Raw genomic sequence first — 23,616 nt, 5'->3', positions numbered from 1 at the left:
TACTGCAGGCGCCAACTACTTCCGATTTTGCCGCAAGCTTCACGGTACGATTGTGCTTCCGACTTTTACCTTGAGCTACTTGTTTGATGAAAACGGAGGTGCAGAGCAATTGTGCCGTGCATGTGTACTAAATCTTCACTTTTATCACTGCTTGTGATTCATATTTAGGTATTTAAGAACACTAGAATGGGATTGGTGTTGATGGAAGTATAGTTATAGATGTAGTTAAAATATTTCAGTAGTTAAAGAAGTAGTTTTAACTACCTCCCTTGAAATGTAGTTGACCTATTAGTTAAACTACTCAATCGCGAAGTAGTTAGTAGTTATAGTTAAACTACTGTACAAGTAGTGGCCATCACTGGGTGTAAGGTGCCATGAGCAGAACCAATAAAGGAGAAAAAAAAAGAAAAAGAAAATGCGCACAAAGAGAGGTTGTCAAAATTACAAACTATCACACTGTAATGCATAAATTACGCAATCTGTTGTAAAGCTCAAGTGGTGTGCCCTGTAAGACTGCCCTGGATAGGTCCTCAACGGAGACCAGAAGACAACGCTACAGGTTCACGTTGGACACGTTTTGGGTTGACACACTCCGTGTGCTTTGTAGCGAAATGGCATGCTTGAAGTTTGAATGCATATATGACCATACAATCATGATGCAGAATAACGATTAAAGAGCCCTTTCACATAGGCGCGCCTATCGCTGCAGTCTCTCGAAGTAAAATTTTAGGGAACTCCTCACGCCAGCCGCTACATCCATCAAGGACGGGGCTCCTACCTAATTTTCTGCCTTCGTCGTAACCGACCTCTCGCGGAGGGAGAGAGAAACATACCTGTCGTCATTGTATATATCGTAGGTACCATGCGTCTTCGAAGAGGAAGGCGTGTACCTTCCCTGCCCGATGGACCCATCACCATTCATCATTCTACGCCGAGTAAACCACGAAAGCAAATAAAAGCCTGCAACGGAAGCGACAACCCGACGCGTACACACCCAAAAAAAAGTGAAGAAAAGTAGGGGGGGGGGCGCAAATTGCTAGGGCACAACAAGTGCGTGGAGGGGATATAAGCTTATAAGAAAAGGGACTCTGGGTACCTCTCCCCGCCTGCACGTTCGTCGTCGCCGTTGTTGTTGTTGTTGGAGATGTAAGGTTGGGGTTTCCTCGCTCTTTATGTATTAATTGAAATCTAACAATGCCGTCTCATTCACTGCATGTTTATTTGAAAATACATATTTTTGAGCATCGTGTCAAACGTGTTTGCATGATGTAGCCCCGTGGAAACACTGTTGCCAGTTTGTTTGTTTTTTACACTTTTTACCGAAAGATTTTTCGTGTGCTGTATTTTTATTTATTTATTTTTATTATTATTGTAACGGTTACACAACTTCACAGTACCGCAAGCGCGTTCTGGCGACCGTGTGATGTCACACGGTCCTGTAAAGCCAAAGGAAGAACCTAAAAAGCTTTCGCTTTTAAAATAGATGACCAGCAAGAATGGAGGCATAGCAGGTCGACAAAGTGTTTAATAAGCGGAAGAGACATTTATACAACTGAAGGGATGTCAGGTTCAGCCTGTTTGAAAGACGAAAAATGCTCAGGTTTATTATACGACCTCATAGCGAAAGAGGGCGCCTCGGTCGCTGGCGTCCTTGGCGCCATTACGTACATCCCGAACTCGCGACCGTGCGGACCTTCACCCTAAACCGTATTCACCGTTCATTTGGTGTTTCTGAGTACTTCCTTGTATGCGCATATTATGTCAACCGTATCTACGTAATTTCCCTGTTTTCAACGTTAACAGCCTTCAAAATGGAACAATGGCTGCGAAAGGAAACCGAAACCAAAGGCATCGCCGAGGCTCCATAATGGCGACGGAAGTTAGACTAGATAGTGTTATAATAAACGCCTGGCGTTGCCTTTCAGCAGAAGACAATTGCAGCAACTTGCATAAACTGCGCAACATGTATATGTTTTTGTTGTTGTTGTTGTTGTTACGCGATTAGTGCACTAATGATCGTAGTTCATGCGAGAGGCCTATCAAGTTGAATCCCAAGAGCACGGTCAGTGCAAGAAGCGTGGACGATTTCGCAGTGTAATAAGAGCGTTACGGATCAGATAACGCAAAGCTAATTAGCCCTTTATCTTTTTTTTTGTTTGTTTGTTTTAACTACTGCTGTGCTGTCATCGCCGAGTGAGGATTGCGACCCACAGTACGTACAATGCTCTTTCTCACAGTGCGGAATTCCGCCAACTGCCTCCATCTGGCCTTGATCTTGAAACTCAACGAACCCGCGGGAAAGCGCTTCCCCCCCCCCCCCCACCTCTCTCTCTCAAAGATCATCTGTCCCGGAAAGAGTCGGAACGTCGTTATCGTTCAAAGCCCGGTATCCACCAACCACTGCAACAGGCTGGGCTCAGCGATTAACTTCAATTAAACTGATTGAAAACTTTGCAGCAACACCTAGTTTCTATGGATTATTTACTGAGCGCAGTTAGGTTAGGTCAAGTTGCGATAGACTCTTTAATCCTAATATCAGCTAAGACGGCAAAAGCGTTTCACCTGAATTTGTTCGTATGGTACGTCTTGTCAAAACACCCGGTCATATGCTGGCCCAAAATAATAACTACTTGTGGATGGTGACTCTCACGGCAGATGTACACTGAAGCAAGTAGAAAGCCGCAAAAGCTTGGTCGCGAACGCAGAACTTCAGAGCTGGAGGTGAAAACTTCCGAAATTTTTTTTTTTAACTGCGGAAAAAATAAAGTAAGAAACGTTTCCTCCACTTTTTCGGAAGGATGGAAAAAAAAGGCGAGAGTTTCACTCTCGCACGCTTCAGATTTCATAGCGAACATTTGAGAACAAATCGTACTGTAATACCAGTTATATAATTTTTTTTAATTAGAACAATAATAGTAGTATTTATTTTTTAAATCTATACCACATAACACACAACACTTACGAGGTAACAAAAACGTCTCATCGTCATCACCATCGCCATAACCATTCTCTTCACAGGCATCATCATCATTCCAGGAGTTTTTCACCAAAGTGATGCGGAGTGGCGGCCCTCACAGTAGTGAAGCCAAAATCTCAATTTTATTTTTTCTTAAAATCAAATCAAATCGTATCCCAGTTTTTCCTCCTCTTTTTTTCGATGCGTTCCTCCTATTTTTTTTTATATTTTTTTAACCGAGGCTCGGCATATCTACTCGGTGCACGAAAGAGAGAGAGAGAGAAAGAAAGAAGGCATCCCGTAACAAGACAAGAGTCGGGCGTTCCTCATCTCCCAGTGTGTCAAGAAAGCAATTTCCCAAAGCAAACATATGCGGGAGAAACGTGCCCCGGAAAACAGGTTTGGCCCGACCAGATAGTATGGAAGAACATACGGTCGAGACGAGAAATGCCAGGTCCGCGAGCGAAACGCCATCGCCGATTCCGTACGTGCCGCTCACAATGAATCACCCGCAAAAAAAAAAACGGATTACGAGCAGCTATAGCGCACTGCAGGGCACAGTTCTTCCAACTCGCACGTTAGTGATGTTTGAAGTTGGCGCGCCCGAGACGTGGCCACGCTGACGACGACGACAAATAATATACGTAGTGACGGTGAGGGAAGAAATTTACCACGCGAAGACGGGGATTTGGGGGGGGGGGGGGGGTTGATGCGGTGGTGCGCGTGCTATGGAAGATCGAGGGCCTGAATATCTCCGCTTTTCACAACTCTCTGTGTCAGTGCATTCAATTTACGCGCTTTTGTACCGTTATTTCTAAAGTATGGTTTCATTTCATGGCCCCAGCCACTGAGTTATCCCCTTGGCTTAGGAGCCCTCGATATCATATACGAAAATCGGCACAGTTCCCCCCTGAAGTCGGCCCCGGACGCATACTAACCCCCCCTTGTCCCCCATTCCTTCCTGCTGTCTTCTCAACCACATATGTACGGCGCTCATGGCTACAGTTGCTTGGCGACGCAACGTGGGATTTTAAAAAAATATCCGAACAGTGAACGTGAGCTTCGGGCAGACCTTCGAAGTCGCTACCCTTTTTTTTTACCTCCATTTGCGAATGCACAATACAGTGGTTCAGTCAATAACATTTCAATGAAGGTCATTAGACCTTAAACATAGGGCATCGGGAGTCTCACTGTGGAAACGCGAAGCAAGAAAAGGGTGATTCACCAATTTACCGAGAAGTATTACGCAACTTTCTAGGGCATGCGCAGCTGTCACTATACAGAGCCTAATTTGGAAACGGACGCACATCCAAACCACAGCGGTGAGTAGATTACAGGAAAAATTCGATTAAACTACAGTTACTTATTTTTGAAGATATTTATAGGTACAGTAGTTGATCACTCTAAAAGTAGTAATTAATTGCGGTAACTTGTTAGTCACTCGTAGTTATTTCACAACCCTGCATACAATTTCGTTTTGTGTTTCATGCATTTTTTTTTTCATATACATATTTCATATATATATATATACTCTTTCCTTCTTTTTCCCCTTTCTTTTTTTTTTTTCCGCAAGGGTGAAACTTGCAGCCTTGACTGAGCAGGCAGACCTAGCACTGTTTTCTTATTTACAGTATTTATTCAACGTCATTCCCCCCTCCCAGCAGACAGCAATCAACTGCACGACACTCCGGGTGAATATACGCAATGTCCAAGTACCACATTCTGGTACCTTTCTTATCAACATTACTCGAAAGGGAGTACACCAGGTGTAGCGCACGCAATGGCCTTGCGTACGCAAGGAAGCACCGTGTTCACAATGCGCACGCGGAGTGCGCACCCGTATTTCCTTGCGAACACTAAAGCTCTCTTACGCCAGAACAAAACTTCCTTCCTGCACTGGAAACGTCCAGGGGGTGCCACCCCACAAGAACAAAACCCCGCACGGAATGCGTTGTTATACACGCGATACTCAGAGTGGCCAACGGCAAAACGAATATGCTTTCGCACTACAGTCATAAAATATGAAGAAAGAACGCCGAACAAAAAAAAAAAAAAAAGAGAAAAGAAAGAAAGGCCCGTCATTTCGCCTCAAACAAACGGGAGAGCCACCATTTCTGGCAAACAGAATTGGCGAGAAGGACGGACAACCTGATGAAGTGAGGGGGGAGAGAAAGTCTGTTAACCCAGCCTTCCAGGCCATCAAAAATGTCAGGCTCCGGGTTTTACGGTACTTGCGTTTTTTATCTTTCTTTTTTACTTCGTGGCTGCTTAGTTGAAACGGCGAGAGGGCAGAAAATGTACAAATATGCCACGCCCACTCTCGAAAAAAAAAGAAAAACAGAAAACGCAAAGAGAGTCGGCCATCACCGCAGGCAGAAAGAAAGCAGGCAAGGTCAGAGAGGAAAAGAGAGAAAGACAAAAAATAAAGGAAAGAGCATTGCGTTAAAAATTTACGAAGACAGACCTTCTTTTTATATATATATGTATATGCGCCACGAAGCAACTGGAGCTATGAGCAGCGTACAGAAGTGGAGAGATGGAGAGGAGATAGCGGCAGGAAGGAGTCAGGGACAGGGGGGGGGGGATTAGTATGCTTCCTGGGCAGACTTCACGAGGAACTGTGTCGACAACCGTCTGGAAAGTCTGCAGGAAAAATCCACGGAAAGACCCAGGCAGCACAACCGGTGGTAGGATTCGAACCCACGACCTCCCAGTCTTCAACATGACGTTGAATGTCGACACGCGCTAACTTTCGAGGCGCACCACAGTCACTGAAGCTTCACTGAAGCTATGTTTTCTTGTCCTTCTTGTTTCCTGATATTTTGTTAATAACACGAGGCTACGGATTCACTGACTTATTGCTCAATCGACCGAAAAACGCGAAATATTGTATCCGGTGCTGGGATCGTAGTAATTGCGCGAGGCTAAGGAACTACAGACTTACCCGAGATAAACTGCTATAAACTATACGTCAAGTGCTTAAAAAACCTGCCAAGAACTTTGCGCTGAGGCCTGCTTCAATGAAAAGGAAAATCGCTTTTTCCTTGATCGCTGCCGGTGCTCTCTTCCACCATTCTCTTCAGTTGTCGGGGATTCGCTCATGCTTTGGAATGTAATCTAGAAGGCACGTAATGGAAGGTATGTTTACTGGAACGACAGAAGCGCATGTGATGTTCCGAAATTGGCAGAATGCGACAAAATAAACGTGGCAACGAACAAGAGAGAAACTGATGTTCTGAGGCTGGAACAACATAGAAGGGACGGATACAAACAAGGCCTCAAATTGCCTAAGAATCATTCATCGGTGGTCAATCTCGGTTCAATCTTTCATCGGTGGCAACAAAGTTGCTATAAGACACCGGAAACCCCGGAAACATGAGACATAGGCAATATAGATCGCGCGCTCATTATTTAATTGTCACGATTTATCAATAAAGAACTGAACCATGTAGGAATTTTTATATACGATGTATGGCGTAACACGTTCAGGAACGGTGAGTCTAGATCACCCATTACACAACCCGCACTTCATCTGGGACAGCACTAGATTTGAACTACGTTACCTCTTTCTGTCTACCGTCTCAAACATCATTTTGTGAATAAAATACAGAAACGTCAATATGTCCCGTAATATCGTGGACCAATGAAGCTGGATTGAAGATATAGTTATACAAAGGTATTCGGTATGGCGGTAAGCTTTTATGCCTGCAATAATTCACCATTAATGGACACGCACAGTCAACCTGCATTATCGAGTGTCGAACGCAGCAAACGACAAAGTACGCTTCAGAAATTACGCAGCATCGACGAAGTCAGAATGTTTTCCCTCGCGGTGGCAGGACGCGTAATTGCTTCAAGACGAATCGGCAAGAACGGTACCCATTCACTGTGCAGAGAACGATATCATAGGTGAGCACGGGCAACACTACAGTATCCGAATCTGCACAGTATCCGCCGCATATTTCAGCAACCGCGCGGATATTAACTACATCTCTACATCAGGCAATCATCGCGTTTGATAATGAGCGCGTGTGGCCCTGGTACGAGGGTTGTCAGAGAGATAGTCCCCATCTTCTCCGGGAGAAGATGGGGACTATCTCTCTGACAACCCTCTAAGAAAAAAGGAGTACTTTTACTCCTTTTGGGGACTAAATGCATTGCCACAAAAAACAGTCCATTTCGGGAGTAAATGCACGGGAGTAAATGAACGTCACACAGTGTGGAACTGCATGTGATGCAGTTTCATTTCACGCTCCGTTCTAAGAGACCCAGGTACATAATTCATGATATATCGAGTGATATATCGAGTACGTGATATATCGAGTGATATAAAATCTTGCGATATACATAGGGCACAATTTCCGAAAAAAAGAAGCGCTAACTGTTCCTTACTCTGTGTGGCTGGAAAATTGCTAAGTTGGCTGAGTTATACAGCCTTATGCCATCAAATTGACCAAGGGCACATTTTTTTACGTAGACCGTTGCATTCGGAAGACCACTTGCGAACTTCAGTGACTATTTGCAGTCTTGGGAAGTAAATGTCGGGATTAGGGGAGTAAAATGGGGAATAATTACAGTCCAGGGGATTGGAAGCTCCAATTACTCCCCATTTTACTCCTGTTTTTTTCTTAGAGTGTACAAAAAAATAAATAAAAACAGACTTTCGTACACGATAACGTTTGATGATACCGCACGGCTACGCCCGCATCCCATCGCTTGCACGCGTGCATCCAGATGTTTCAACTGAGCTGTTGAAAATCCTATTGCGGCTAAGATTACGTAACGGGTGCGCAAAATACAAAATTTTGGAGCTCACCATTGAGACGGCGGCACCAAGAGCCCCGTTGGGGTAGTGTGGAAATGCATATCCAAAGGGTGAAGGGATAGGTTCGAAGGACTTCCCTGGAAAAGAAAGAAAGAAGAAAAATCAGTTATGACAACGGCTACATGCAGACATGGAAAAGCATACTTTTACACACAATACTACAACGTGCTGAAGCAATTGAAGACTTAGGGGCAATAATGGTAAAAGTTTCATTGGGATTGTACAGCACTTATATCATTAGCGCATGCAAGTCATCAATTGACATATCCCCACAGACATGGGGGAGAGGGAGCAAAAAAATGGGGGTGGGGGTCATCATCACAATTATGTTGTATATAAAAAAATTAAGGGGGTTGGGTGGGGGGTCTGGATAAATCACTGGGGCTACGTATCACGAAGGAATGACACAGGTTTCTGCGGCGAGAACTCGTGTACAAACTGTCCTTCTCGGCTTCGAAATGACGCAGAAGAACGATAAAAAAGTTCGAGCACTACATTGAAATGGTTGGCATAAGTATTTCCACAAACGTGGTTTCTATTGATTTCCTTCTGAGCGCCCAATGTCTTCATGCTCTTCCAACCCAAATGTCCTGGGAATATCCCGCACCTCAGCCACAACACAATCCGAAGCAGACGACGGTGATGATGATGTTGATGATGTCTGTCACGTGCGTAGTACGTCACTCCATATAAATCGGCGGCGTGCTCAACGCAAGACGCGGCGGAATTTCCGCCCTGCATTCTTTTTCTGCTTTTTCTTCCACTAGAATATTCCAGATGAGCACGAAGAGTGTCGCCTCCTCTAAGGTACAGCGTTTTCCTTTTGAAAACTACTTGCTTGGGACGTACCTTTGTCAGCACGTCAGTGTATGAATAAGAACATGAAAAGCTGACATGTCTCAGAACAGTAGCGAATATAAACACTGGAACAAGTACAAGCAAAAAAAAAAAAAAACTGTGGTGACTTCACACTTCTGAGGAGGTCACAGCAACTTCAAAGTAGGCCAAGTGTGTCCCGAAGAATCCCCTCCTACCTTATCAGGTTTTGATGTGAAACCGTTTCACCTATCACTTGGACACGGAATTATACGTCCGACTGTATACGCACTTTACGTTGAGTAATGATGGGAATTGACGTTCTGAGGCTGGAACACACTTAAAAGCACAAATATGTATTTGTCCTTTATATGTGTATTTGTCCTTAGCCTCAGCACGTTAATTTACAACAAGGCCTGAAGTGCCAAAGAAATTAATGATGAAAGAAGGAAGTTACTGAAAAGGTTAACTAGGCTGTAGGACTCGAACCCACACCTTCTGGATTGCATCTCAGCTCGTACCGATCACCCACAGAAAGTGGGCATTCCCTCATGCTGCACGAGATCATTTCACGATTCAATTCCTCCTCGTACATCGTTGAAGTGGAACCGCCTTCCCGGTACAATCACCTCCGTTCGCGACGGCAAGCAATTTAAGAAGTGTTTATGCAATTATTTCTCTGTACAACCCGCCTCCCCCCCCCCTTTTATTTTTCTTTTTTGTTATTCTGCATGTTGTACCTTTCTGCTGTCACTTTTTTGTCCTTGTTTTTTTTTTTTTTTCATATACGTATCTGTGCAATTTATGCAATAAGCGCAACTTTGTTCATGTGGACCCAATTTGGAAATATTTTGTACGCGGCTTGTATCAACATATTTTTACAAATTATTAACCGACTCCCCTCTGTACTGCCTCACGGCACTGAAGATAGATAGATAAATAAATAAATAACCAAGTCGATCTTCTTCTTGTCAAAATATGGCGTTTGCCTGACTTTTCCTCTGAATAGACATAGTATATCCTCTCACCAAACGATCTGTTCTTTAAACTGTTATCTGTCTGAGGGCTCTTGCGCGGGTTGTAGCTACAAAAGCAGTCACGCTTTCTTTCGTTAAACCGGAACATGAATCATTTGCAGCGAGTGCCTTTCGTGAAGTTGACATTTAAAAATACAACTATCGCCTGCAGCTCGTTCCCGGGTATTCTGGAATGATATGTGGTGCAAAAAGAAAAAGAGAAAGGAAATATCAGGGAGACATTGCACATTGACAGATATCTGTCACTTCGATTTCATGAAGTGCACGATAATTAAAACTAATTATACTGACAAAATGGCCATTGTATAGAGTACCCCAATGTGTAAGTCTGATACACACACAAGGACTCGTGTAACATCGGACACAAAAACCTTATCGTAAGTACAACGTTTTCATGTATAACGATATAGCATTAGATTATAACGATTGTTATGTTAAGTGTCTCGTGTAAGCGTACAAGTATAGTGGTGAAAGTGATACTTTATCAGCTCATTGTTTAAGTTGCTGCGACAAACAAAGCAGGTCTGGAACTAGAAATTCCACGACGCAAGGACAGGAGAACGGCACACCACACAGCTCCTGTCCTTGTGTTTTGGCTCCGAGTTCCAAACCTACATCATGCACCAAGTTGCCCCAATTTGCCGTTTTAAACAAAGCAGGATATGCAGATATATATCACCACCGTACAGTAACACTTCAGTATAAAACCAGGGTCCCTCACCTGTAAGCGGTATCACTGTCCAAATTTCATGTTTCCTTAAGAGACATTCACTGGTGCTACTAGCAACAAAGTTGTGACGGCTCATGGTTATGGATAATGGATGCCAGACGGACCGCGAGTGTCAATTCGGAGAAACCAGTTGTCTTCCGCTACAATTTTCTCTCTCTCTCCATACACTCCCACCCAGGGACGGATTCAGAATTTTTGTTAGGGGCGGGTGAGGGGAGAGTACGGCCTTGCACGATAAGATACACCGCTAAGGTCAACTAAAAGCGACATGAGTTGAAAATGTGACGATAGCACCCACTCTCCAGACTCGCGCCTACTCTCACACACTCACTCTCCCACAAAGGAATGACGTCACAGCGTCCAAGCTCAAACATGCTCCATCTATGCCAGACTCCTCTCAGAAAGGTTTTGTCTTCGGCGGTTACACACCCGTAGACGCAGTTTATATAGCGTGTATTCGCACGAGTGACGTACCCCAGAATACTCCAGCGGAAGATGTCAAAAACGTCATAGCTTTCTGCTGTCACGTGAGCCGTCGCAGTCCCACATTTGGCTTTGTGTGTTCGTTATATTAAATAAAATATTTTGATTGACTGATTGAGCGCTAGCGCCCAATGTCGTGTCTTCACGCATACTGCTAACCGCGATCCAGAAGATGTGGGTTCGAGTCCTACAGCTGGCTAACCTTTTCAGTGACTTTCATATTTCATCGTGAGGATTGTCCCGCGACACAGCCACAAGATCTTCCGTAGCAGACGACAGGAAAAGACGCTGACAGTGTCATCTGCTAAGTGTCGTCTGCATGCTAAGAGTGCAGTGCAGTACGCCACTCCCGATACTCCGGCAGTGTGTGAGTGTTAACACAACAAGGGACGGAACTTGGGCTCCGTCAGCAGTGTTCTCGCTTTTTCTTCCTCTGGAGTCCTCCGTCAGGATGTCGCTCGCGTGAATACTCGAATAGGGTAATAAGTAGAGATGGCGGTAATGTCGTTGTGTGTGTGTGTGTGTGTGTATAGGGGGGGGGGGGGGCAGTGCACGTCGTCACGACTATATAAAAAGAAAAGAAAAAGGCGGGAAGGGGTGAAGGTGAGGTATGAACAGGGTTAGTGAAACCCATGGGACCGAAGTGCTTTGCGGATGGGAGGTACGCCAGAGAGCTAGTAGAGATGGATTAAGGGTAATGCATTACATCTGTATTATGATGAGCAATGCTAATGCATTACATCTTGTGTAATAGTAATGTAATGGCCGTGTAATGCGTAATGGCATTACTCATTACTTCGGTCGAAAATCCACGAACTACGCAGTAGTCTTCAGGTGTAAAGGCGGCAGTCGCGACTTGTCCCTAGTATATAGGAAAGAAAAATCCCCAAATGCTCCTTTTTCTCAGCCACCTTTAACTCTGATCGAGTGACACCTAGTAATGCACCACTGAACATAAAGTAAAGAGTGACGTAATGCATTCGAAAACAAAAGCAATTTCCCCAACTCCAGTAACCAGAGACGTGGCCTGCTCAAGAAGAGCTCTTCATGGCCAACCTCCCCGCATAACCTCCGCCCCTCTCGAGTGCGTTTCGCGCGAAATTCACCTCCGTTAACAACACCCAAGTCACCGACATCGAAGGAAGGAAGATCCGTTCACGCCGCTGAGAAAATCACGATCAGAACAAACAAACAAACAAACAACACAAAACGCTTTCCTCAAAAAAAAAAAAAAAAAAGAAATTCGCCCACACGGATGAAAAACTATTCCTTAGCAGTCACGTAAGCAACCTCTGAACTCCACGCTGATAAAGAAGGAAAGCTCCATTCTCTGAGCATCGTTCGGAGGAGGAGGAGGAATTTCCCCCGCCACTCTTACCAGCAACAAGGCCTGCTTCAAGTGCACACAAGCATGGGCGCATCGGCTGTCAGAAGGATGCCCCCCCCCCCCCCGCCCCTCCGAGTATCGCAGCCGCCATCTCGGAAAACGTGACGAAGGTAGACTTTGGTTGGGGGGAAATGTAAATCACTGCCAGTGATGCGGACGGGTTCGCGGAGAAGCCGAATTTGTTCAGTAACGCAGTGTTTGCCATAGATTGTTTCACGGCAAGCAAGCAGTGCATAGGATAACAGTCCTCCTGACCCTCTTCAGACTCAGCGCCCAGTTAATGTTTCAATGTTCTTCTATTGATGATGATGATGATGATGATTTGGGAGTTTAATAGCGCAACAACAAAAAAGTTCTACTATTGAGTGATTATATATTTCGTACAATGTCCCCGTAGTTTTCACGTATTCAGACATACCAGCGCAGCGTAGTGGTTAGCGCACTAAAGGCAATTCAGAGGTGCGTCGCCGCTTGCTGGCTTTTTCGACGACTGCCATGTTACAATGGACTTCTTGCGAAGAAACGTCACCGTGACGTAGTCGTGACGTCGGTAGACGTAGTGAAACCGAAACAGCTCGGACGGAGAACTCCGCCGTATTCCTTCACGAAGGTCAGGGGTCCCTTCTTTGTATTAGTGGTACACACAAACGAGGTCACGTTTATAGTCCTTTCGGTGTCTTCATTCGCATTCACAGTCCCCGGCGGAAAGAAAAGAAGGCTTCACCGAAAGGTTAGAGGCACCACGTGCAAAGAGTAGCAAGCCATACCGTCTGGCTGACCACTCTAAACTCATAATAAGCAAGCAAGCACTCCGAGAGAAACTCGTGCCCTTCAGGCTCCTGAAGGTGGAAGAGACCGGTAACCATCTTTAGAAAGGGCTGCCGAAAAGAAGGGGGTTACTTGAATCCTTGTAGAATGGAGCAGAACAAGGTCATACAACTAATAATATGCAAGGAATCGCATAAAAACCCTACAATATGAAAAACTATATTTAAACGTGGCTTTTTGTGACTTCTTGGTATTTTGCTATAGTAGTTCCAGTCGACCAAGTAGACGGCGCTGTTGAACCATCTGACGTCATTTGTTTGTAAACAGGGAGAGGTCTATAATCCGCCGGGCAGATATGATTGGGGCGGGCTCTGTTGCCTTTTCGGAGCTAGCGCCCTGTATAGCAGCGGCGTCGGTAAATGGACGCTGCTAAGCGACACTTGAAAGATGAAAGTCACTGAAAAGGTCAGCCAGCTGTAGGAGTCGAACCCACATCTTCTGGACTGCCGGTCCAGGGCTCTAGCAATTGAGCTAAGCTAACACACCTTCTCAATGACTTTCAGGGTGCGTCATCTGAAGGGACAAACCAGCCACTCTCCCTCACTCATCCTCCTTTCACTCTTACATTTTTGCTCACTCATACACACATTCATACGACGGGATCGACGCAGGCGGGAACTGTTGAACATGAGAGAACTGACGTTCTGAGGCTGGAACAACATAGAAGGGACAAATACATACAAAGCCTCAATTTGCCTAAGAAATTAACGATGAACACCTTTTCAGTGACTTTCATCTTTCATCGTTAATTTCTTAGGCCAAATTGAGGCTTTGTGTGTATTTGTCCCTTCTACGTTGTTCCAGCCTCAGAACATCAGTTCTCTCATGCTAAGCGACACTTCCAGTCTTTGGCATAGATTTGACCTCTTTCTAATTACGTGGCTAACGCTTACCGAATTGCGTGTGACATTTCGGGCCAAATTAATCACGCTCATCAGCCTCTTAATATAATTAATAAACATTAATTAATCCGATTAAATTAAAAGCCACCCCATCAAAATGAACACTCAAAAGCCTCGCGGACTTCTCGAACGAAGAGCGCTATACCCGAACTTTTTTTTTTTTTTTTTTTATGTAGCAGAAGAAACGTGCTCGCTGAGGATACGAATTCCGCAACTCAATTTATCCGCAGACCGAACCGCAGTTTTGCTTCGCCAACCACTTACCAATCGCCAGGGGGTCATCGGAACACTCCTTATCATTCCATGATTTCAGTGGTGCGTAATCTGTTTATCTCGCGCCCCCTTTCGTTATCGGAGTTTTATAAGCCATCTATAATCTCGGCCTGTTAGATAACGGAGAAGAAAGAGAATAGAGTTGCTTGTACAGTGTAGCGAAACCATGCTCCTAAGAAAACAACATTCGTGGATAAGCGCAGAGGTAAATGAAGGAAATTTACCCAGGATTTTCATGTCCGCGTGAGGGGGTTGGGTCCAACAGTGAAAGGGATTCTTATTTCGCAATGTTGTATTACATTATCATTATCCTATCAATTAATAGTCCCAGTGGACGTGACTTAAGGCACGGTAGGGAGCGCAGAGCGCTCGACACTTTCCACGAAGATCGGAGTTCACCTGGAGAAGCGTACACAACAGCCAATCGCGGTAGTATCGAACCGGCAACCTTGACATTCGCGCGTTGTAGTCACCCGGCAGATCTCGAGGCAGTACAGACGACGAATACAGCTGCGAGATAATGCGATCGCATCCGCGATAAAGAAGTATTGCAGTGGGTGATACGGAGTACAAAGGTCACGGCTTTGCCAAAGCAGGCACGCGAAGGGCAGCAGAACCAATCACATTCAGTGAAGACAAAACGGCAAGGCCGTGGCTCTGGCTTGCATATAGGCACGAGCGAGTCGGGATGTCATGTCTTCCCATGAGTAATCACGGGGAAGGTCATGCTGACTAGCATGTCGTTAGCGAGAGACTAAATGAAAGAATGTTGGCGGCACTGAGGCATTACGAGTACGAAGGGTCAAAGTCTCACCCACTACGAATAAAAAAAAAATATATATATATATATATATATATTTATATAAAAATGCAGCACCCTCTCCAGTGCCTTTTGCGAGTAAATAAATTGATTTATTGATTTTATTTAATTCGGTCGTTGCGACTGAAGCTATAGGGTTTATTCACTGATGTCACCTCGCCGCCATACTGTAGGTCCCTCGAAGTTATGTTCCCGCATTCGTTCGCTGCCATATGCTTTTTGGATGACTATTAACGTCGAAAACATGGAAATTGTTTGGATATGCTACAAATCACGCAGCACAATAACTTTGAAACACCAAATATACGGTGAGTACGATATGGGTAGCGGCTTGGATGGGACCTACAATATGGCGGCCGATGCAGCATATCTGCCTGCAAGCGACAGTGGCGGTCTCCTGCGGATGACGTCATGTGAATAAACCCTATAGTGCGCCTAAACTGCAGTGAGTTTGTAAAAGCAGAACGGTTGGATTGAAAGCAAGACGTCACAGGTAGCCAGACTCCATTGTCTTTTACCTCCTCCTGTAGATTCCGTTATCTCGATCGGATGTACCGTCTAGGGTGAACGGATTCGCAGCTCCCCGACTGAGTGCCAAGTGGCATAAACATGTTTTCTTACGGCGTGCGACGCCACGACCAAATCTACCGCAAAAATCTGCCAGTTCAGTTTCACCTGCATGGTGTGCGTGTGGAAGACCTGGTCGTTTTTGTTCGGTAGACCTCGAACTTGCGGGGACATGCACTGCGCCGCACCCCTTACCATTACCGGGAGTTGTGCTTATGCACACGTCATGAACACGCGAAGTGTGAAGGAAAATTTCGCGTCCCGTCAGGATTGTCTCTCGGTCCACTTGTCAGCGGTGACGGGCAGACAAAACACGGTCCCCACCTTCATTGGCCGTAATCCGGCAAGAGCGTCTTTCTTGGCTGCGACCTTGATTCTTACAATGTTTCTTACCTCGTGTGCTAAGTGCTTCTAAAAGAGGTGTCGCAAAGGGTTGGAAGGGGCTCGAATGGTGCGGCCTTCTCCATTATTTCTCCTAAATGCTCTCCGTTTTCATTTGCTGGCATTAGCCATGGTTCAGGTTAGGCATAGCCACCGTGAAGGACGCTGTAAACCACTGTAGTCTTTCGGGGCTGCCTCGGAAATTCCTTTTTCGGTCTGTTCGCACCTGCGTCTTTTGATGTCGACGGTCAAGAAAGTCCGCATAGTCAGCGACTCTACGCATGGCATAGGCGAGTGGAGGTGGCCAACATGAAGTGGCTGACTTTTGTGGTGCGAGGTCCGCTGGTCGCGCGCGCGCGCAGGAAAAATGAATCTTCGGATGATGAGAAAATGGACCATTTCTGAGTGGGCGCCTGCGCAGTCACTCGCTGCTTTAATTGGGGGAGGGGAATATGTCGTCATTCTTAGGGATCATAATTTTATATAACCTGGGGGCTTAATCGCTTCATCGTCGTTACGGTCGTTACAAGCTAACGAGTGGCGGGAAATTCAAAAAGGTGGGCAGGTGACACATTGCGCGTGACGTGTACCATGGCCTTCACGTATCGCGCGAAGAGCGCCGTGCACGTGTCTTATCACGTGCCCACCTTTTTAAATTTCCCGCCCGCCTTTTTGAATTTCCCGCCACTCGTTAGCTTGTAACGACCGTAACGACGATGAAGCGATTAAGCCCCCAGATCCCGTGGCATAGGCTCCCCGTTAGGATGACCGCTTTCCACTCCGAGACTAGGAAGTGACGCAGGTTCGAATCTGAGGCTCTCCCTGGATTTTCCGGACGAATGTCGCTACAGTTCCCCCTGAAGTCGGCCCAGGACGCATACTAACCGCCCCCACTCCTTCCTGCTGTCCTCTCTCCATCTGTCAATGTCTCTATGCCGCTCATAACCACAGTTGCTTCGCAGCGCTAACGTGGTATTTTAAAAATAAATTACACAAGGGTTCTACAGTATCCTATCAAGTTTTAAGTCTTAATTTCTGGGACGTGTTGCTTTTAATCTAGTCGTTCTTAGTTTTACACGCGAACACGCTTATCACCACAGTTCAGGCGCAACCAAAACCAAACTAAAACCAAATAAAATCGATCAATCAATCAATTCATTTACTCCCAAAAGAACCTGGAGAGGGCGCTACATTTTCATATAAATATTTTCCCTTCCTTTCTTTTCTTTTTTTTTTTTATTTTATCCGTAGGTCCCTGTGGACTACTACGCGGACATTCTTGACCGTCAACATCAAAAGACGCAGGTGCAAACAGACCGAAAAGGCAGCCCCGAAAGACTACAGTGGTTCCAGTATCCTGCACGCCTAATCTGAACCATGGCTAATACCACCACATGAAAACGGAAAGCATTTAGGAGAAATAATGGAGAAGGCCGACACCATTCAAGCGAAGCACGCGCGGAAAACCTCCTCTTCCCCTTTGCGAAGCCTCTTTACAAGCAGGAGGTACGGAACATTGTAAGAATCGAGGCCGGAGGCAAAAAAAAAAAAAAAAAAAGACGCTCCTCGGTGGCAAAAGTGCTAGGGTGCAGGCGAGCTTGTACATTTGTTTCGTACATTCGTTTTGCAAAGACGTTCTTGCCGGATTACGGCCAATGAAGATGGGGACCGTGTTTTGTCTGCTCGTCACCGGTGACAAATGGACAGAGAGACAAGCCTGACAGGACTCGAAATTTTCGTTCACACCTCACGACCATGACGTGTGCGTAAGTTGCGATCCATGACTCGAAAACCCGAGACGAGGTAGGGACGATAACAGACAAACACAAACACGGTCTCAAACTCAGCTGAGTTTGAGACCGTGTTTGTCTCGGGTTTTCAAGTCATGGATCGTCACCACCAGCTCGCTTGATACGATCTGATTGCTGTTCTGCTTACACCAAGCAGACGATCTTACTGACTGCAGCGCCGTCCGACGTCCCTCGCGGAGAACGACACATATGTATATCCAACGTGTTCAGTACCATGACACCCGTTTGGTGGCTCCCACTTTGGGGTTCTCCGGAACCGTTAACCTCAGGCTGTGCACCCAATCGAAATACCGGAATCCACTTGGGGACGCATAACGAATGGAGCGTGACATTTAGGCTAAATTAGCAAGCTACCGCTCATCGCTGCCCACCGCTCATCGCTCAACCCCTGATTGGACATCACTGCAAATCGGAATCTGCAGTCCTGTCTTCCCGTTTCTTTTTGTTTTTTTTTACGGACCTGCGTTAGTCGTGACGTTGCCCGCCTTGCGAGGCCGACAACGGCAAGCAGTTACATCACCACCACCATCCGTTTAAAGGGGAAACACAATTTATCTACACGACATACGAGAAGTGGTTACGAACAATTGAGATCATGGGTCTGAAACACGCGACTCGCACTTAGCTGTTCTGACAAAAATTTTAAAAAAAATACGGCCATATAAAGGTACCGCACTGCAACGCGTTTGGCACACTGCCCAACTATGCAGCAGTGTTTTTTTGTTTTGATTGTTTTTTCAGCGCGGGAAGGCGGGTGACTTGTTCCTCTTGGCGTGTCAAGCGGAGTTTTTCACTCATCAATTGCATACACCCCGTTCGGCCACACACTAAACACACCGTTTCCGTTTTCATGTATCTTTACAGTATTTATATATCTTTATGTTACATATTTTAGGGTGACGACGTGAAGACCAGAGACAGGAAGGAAATAACAGACAATTTCACAGTTTCTATACGCCATCTCCAAACTGAGAAATTGTCTATTATTTCCTCCCTGTCTCGGGTCTTCACGTCGTCAGTATGAACCAGTTAGTCTGCGCCCTTTCACAATTATCGATACATTTTAGGGTGTCTTTTGCCAACTGCGGTCAATGCTGCGGCCCTCGGGACACGCTAACTCACACAAGCAAACCCTGCCCATAAATCGAAGGATGATTTTGATTGGGCCAGGCGGGCGCATGACACCTCCGAGGCACAACGTACGTGCCCAGCATTGTCGCGAAAACACCCGTCGGACACGACGTAGTTAGAGCACACTTGAATGCTTTTAAAGCGTACGCGCAAACCTGAGTCGGCTTCCCCGCCTGTCTTTGCGTGCTCCACCTTCTCTCACGCACCCGAGAATCTTAACCCCCCCCCCCCCCAAAAAAAAAATAAATAAAATAAATAAATAAACAAAAAACTTCTATCAAAAGGTAACGAGAACCCGAAACGCCAGCAGATCCCTCTCTGAGAAGAGAATTAGGCATGTGGGACTTTTTCGAATACCGAAGCGAATAATTCTCTATTCCGTTCTTTATTTCTTCCAAGCCGAACATGTCCAAATAGTTCCGGAGCTGCACACGCAGAGACATAAGAGAGGACATAAAACAAAGTGAGCGCTATATTTCATACTCTTATCCTTCGTATCACTATAATTTTGTATTTATATTACGTTAAAGGGCCCCGGGAAAGGGGACATTACATAACGAAGGCGCTAACGTAGTAAACGTTTAACTTGTGGATATCATCATGAAGTGGTATCGCGTGTATACATGTTTATATCTTTACATGCGTAGCATGTGTATCCGGTCCAATTATGCAGCCATGCGCTTCGTTAATTTTTTTACTCTGTTAGCGCCACGAAGCAACTGTGGCTATGAGTGCTGTACATACAGACGTTGACGCATGGCGAGGACAGCAAGAAGGAAGTGGGGGACAGGGATGGGTTAGCATACGTCCTGGGCAGACTTCCAAGGAAAACGGCGCGCCGAGCTTCGGCTGGAAACTCTTCCGGAAAACCTCAGAGCACAGTCGGAAGTAGGAATCGAACCCAACACCTCCCAGTCTTCAGTACGGCTTTGGCTCTCGCTAATTAGCGGTCCCTTTTTACCGACTCGACCATGCGGCTTTGTACAGCTTGGGACAAAAGTTTACGGAACACCGGGGTGTCACATTTCTCCATTGGAGCGACACACTAACAGCAAACAGGAGCTGAGGCACATACTGAAAGGTTGATAGAACTGCCGGTCACCTGTTTCTTATTCGATGTGTTCCTGGTAGCCAGCAGGGAGCCACTCCGATGAAGAAATATGCAAGTGCCGTGTTCCGTAAACTTTTGTCCCAAGCTGTACCAGATTCGGTATTGTAACGATTCGTTTCGCACTGGCTTCTGTCATGTATGCGCTTCGGTTTCAGAATAGCTGTTCGCACATGCCCAATGAAAATACCGCGCAGATCCCACGTCCTCAACGTGTGCACTACTTTCTCCGCTGGCGGACATATATACCCCTGCAACGGAAAGCCTTACGTTCTCTCGCAGTATAAAGTCAGGTATGGGCCGCAAAAGTGAGTTGAGCTTTTGTGAACCAGGATCCAGACCCTCGGTTTGGGGGGCGGTTCCTTTGGCGGAGCACGTAGTGGGAGAGAGAGAAATTCAATGTATAAACTGTGCAATATAAATAATATATATATTTAAAATATATTAAAAACAAAAGCTTTGGGGGGCGATCGACCCCCCCCCCCCCCCCCCTGTTCTGAACCGAGCCCTTTTTTGCGCGGGGAACATCACCGTCGTTAAAATTTCCGGAAATGCCCACGTACGATCTTTCTTCCGGTGACCGTCAGCAGATTATCGAATGCTACAGAACGCGCAGTGACGTGCATGGATCACGAAATCATCGATATGGCCACGTGAGAGCGCAGAGAGAAAAGAAGGGCGGTGACACGTGCCAGAAACTGTCCCGGAGTTCTTTTTGGCCAACGGCCAGGTGGGCCTACGTGCGAACACACGAGCCCTGAACGGCGCTTGTTTTAACGTTGCGAGCAACGAACCCTGTGGCGAGGGCAGGACACAGAGTCCTCCGAGGATGTGGTACCACGGAAACAACATGACCCCCCATTACCTCGTCGAACGTGGTGGGAGACACTCCACGCTCCTTTCTCAAACGACGTATGACAGGTGGATTCTGAAAGGGCCCCGTTACGTGACTAGAACGCTTGGTTGCACCAATGCTGGTTAACTTTGAACCCACATCAAGGGTTGCTAAAACCTGAAGGTAACGCAATTCGTTTTTTTTAGAAACGTTAGTTGGGGACGTGATAAATATTGCAGTGACAATAACTCCGTGTAGTGAAGCAGAGTTAAGTGTTAAATTCAAGTTAAAAAACCGTTGATCTGGGTTCCGTTGGTGAAACCCGGCACAAATGTCATATCTTGTACCTAGGTTGAATCTAAAACAATAGCGACCATTAGCTGTAAAAAAAAAAGCGTGCACGAGAAGACCGCGCAATACAGACGAAATACTGCTAGGCGTATCGAATTTGCATACATATTTCTGGCGCATAATGAGATCAGAATTCTCGCTGGTGGAGGGTTTATTTTCTAAGCGATGAAAAAAATTGGGCGTGGAAAGAAATGCGCTTTTCGTATCGTCGTCTTCTCAGCGCAGTAGGAAAGTTTCTAAGGCCCAACCCGGAAATCTAGCCTCATTAGGCGCTGGATATCATTGAAAGAAACTGGCAAAGACATGTTTCAAGCAAACTGAACAAATCCTCGTGATGCAATACGATTTTAAAAAAGTATGGGGAACACCACAGAGGCTGAAGGGTTGCCACGACCCAAAGCATCAAACGAAGGCACGCTAGCACACAAAAGTAACAGAACCGCAGAAGACACAGCTACACTTGCCGGCGAGCGATATCTGAGCGCGATAACGTTATCAACACCGAAGACCGGAACAAACCCGCCTTGGACGTGCACATAGCTCGGTGGAGGAATTGATGGAGTTACATGTTACATCCCATGGACGTTCTCAACCCACATACATACATACAAAAACCTACACAACGTTTCACGCACTACGAAATAACGACTCAAGACCACGGCAAATCGTCAACGATTCTGCTCTTCGCAGAATGACCGGAGAGGCCTGACATGTAATCGTTCCCATGAAAAGACTGGGAGGGACGCATCTGGGCGACATGCGCCATCTGAGAAGGAACCCAGGCTGAAGGCGAAGCAAAGCAGACGCAGTCCACGATGCGACAAAAAGCACGCTGGCGAAGCAGTGATGTTGCGTTATTGTATTACTGCCCTGTCAGAAGTAGACTCAAGACCGTGTAAGTTGATGTCAACAACGTCATAACCGTAAGCCGCAGAACGTGACGCTGGACGGACGCAATCGTACTGATAACAGGACGGACAGTGTCAGACACGAAATGCTCCCTTCGTTAGAGATAGCTGGTGCACAGAAGAGAAAAAAAAAAGACTGTCTCAACAGCTACTTGCGGTTGATGCGTGGAGTACGAGAATCACACTGGGGGTCACACTCTTGTTGGGGCACTCACCGAAGATTGATCCGAGGGCCTCGGACCTTGGCTTTGGCGACGGGTAGCCTCCAGTAGTTTGCCCTGGCAGTCCGCCCACTTTATCCTGCAAAGGCAGCGGCGTGCCATGGCGCCTCCAACACCAGACGGGTCCGCGTTGCCTTACCTCCTCCCCTTCAGTGACCAGGCTCGACTTGAGGTCTGTCAAGTTTTCCGACGAGCGTTTCTCTTCTTCGCCTTCGTCTTTGAACACTTTAATCTCGTCCGAAGAGGCGAGATCGTCACCGCCGCCGCCATGCGGCATCTTGTACCACACACTCCACCACGCCGGGAAAACCACGGCACGAAACACACAAACACACCGTATCCGCACGATCAGCGGCCAAGCCGCATCACTCCTCGACGAGACGACAGCCGACTACAGAGACGACATTCCACACTCGACGAGCGCGCCGGAGCAAATCAGATCACACGTGCGCGGCAAGAACGGCGCCACGGCGACCAATCACCACGAGCGAGCGCCGTGAGGGCAGTGTCGGAGACGTGGCCGCTAGCGACACTAGCGCCGCCGCTGCTCCCGCTGGCCTCCACCTCATCCCCAGGCGGTCTCCTCCGAGCATTCCGTTCGCCGGCGCTATCGGAACAAACTTCAGGGGCCTTTGTCCGGCCGTGGGGAAGGGTAAACATTCCCGAGCAAGCGTGACCGCGACAGGCAGCTTTCTCTTCCCGACTTGTTATGCAAAGGTCCGTGAAGTGCGCTAACGAGGCACCTGCGAAGGGAGGAAAATAGTGATGCGGGTGTTGCACTTTTTGTTTTTCCCGGCCATATTTCGTCGCAGCTTTTATGACGAGCTACATAATCGGTCCCGCGCGGAGGAGAATGCTGAGCCTTTGCTTCGCCTCCGTCCGATAAATCACGGCTCTCGTGCGCTCATCCGTGTGGCGATGCGCGCGCAATACAGTCAAACTCCTTTATAGCGAACACCTTTTTAACGAAAATACCACTACAGCAAATTTTTTTTGCGGTCCCGCTGGAGCCCTATAGGTCCAATAATGGACATCCTTTTTAACGAAAATACCTTTACTGCGAATTTGTTTTACTGTCCCCTGAGTTTCGTTGTAAAGGAGTTTGACTGTAGTTGACGGTGCCCGAGGACCGAGATGGTGATTTCGTTCGGGACGCAAGCCTTGCGTCGGCTGACCGCAGGCTTTCATATCATAACGAGAGGATAGAGAGGCAGCAAGCGAGCTGGTGGTATAGATTCATAACGTA

General features: G+C 46.5%; 1 protein-coding gene across 3 annotated transcripts in view; it reads right to left on the bottom strand.

Annotated features, from left to right (window-relative positions):
* Positions 1–22,792, bottom strand: part of LOC135368185 (protein pangolin, isoforms A/H/I/S-like) — a 164,054-nt gene extending 141,262 nt beyond the window's left edge. For 2 of the 3 annotated variants that reach the window (XM_064601311.1, XM_064601313.1), the window contains exons 1-2: positions 22,365–22,792; positions 7,773–7,858 (exon numbers count right to left, since the gene is read on the bottom strand). In XM_064601311.1, coding sequence (XP_064457381.1) covers positions 7,773–7,858; positions 22,365–22,647 — 369 coding nt within the window. In that variant the 5' untranslated portion in view covers positions 22,648–22,792. The remainder of the gene's footprint in view (positions 1–7,772; positions 7,859–22,364) is intronic. The other variant, XM_064601312.1, reaches the window with a different exon arrangement.
* Between the last annotated feature and the right edge of the window lie 824 nt (positions 22,793–23,616).

Source organism: Ornithodoros turicata, chromosome 9 (assembly GCF_037126465.1).
Source record: "Ornithodoros turicata isolate Travis chromosome 9, ASM3712646v1, whole genome shotgun sequence".
NCBI lineage: Eukaryota > Metazoa > Arthropoda > Arachnida > Ixodida > Argasidae > Ornithodoros > Ornithodoros turicata.
The sequence above is the reverse complement of the archived record's forward strand: the minus strand, read 5'-3'. Positions and strand labels throughout refer to the sequence as shown.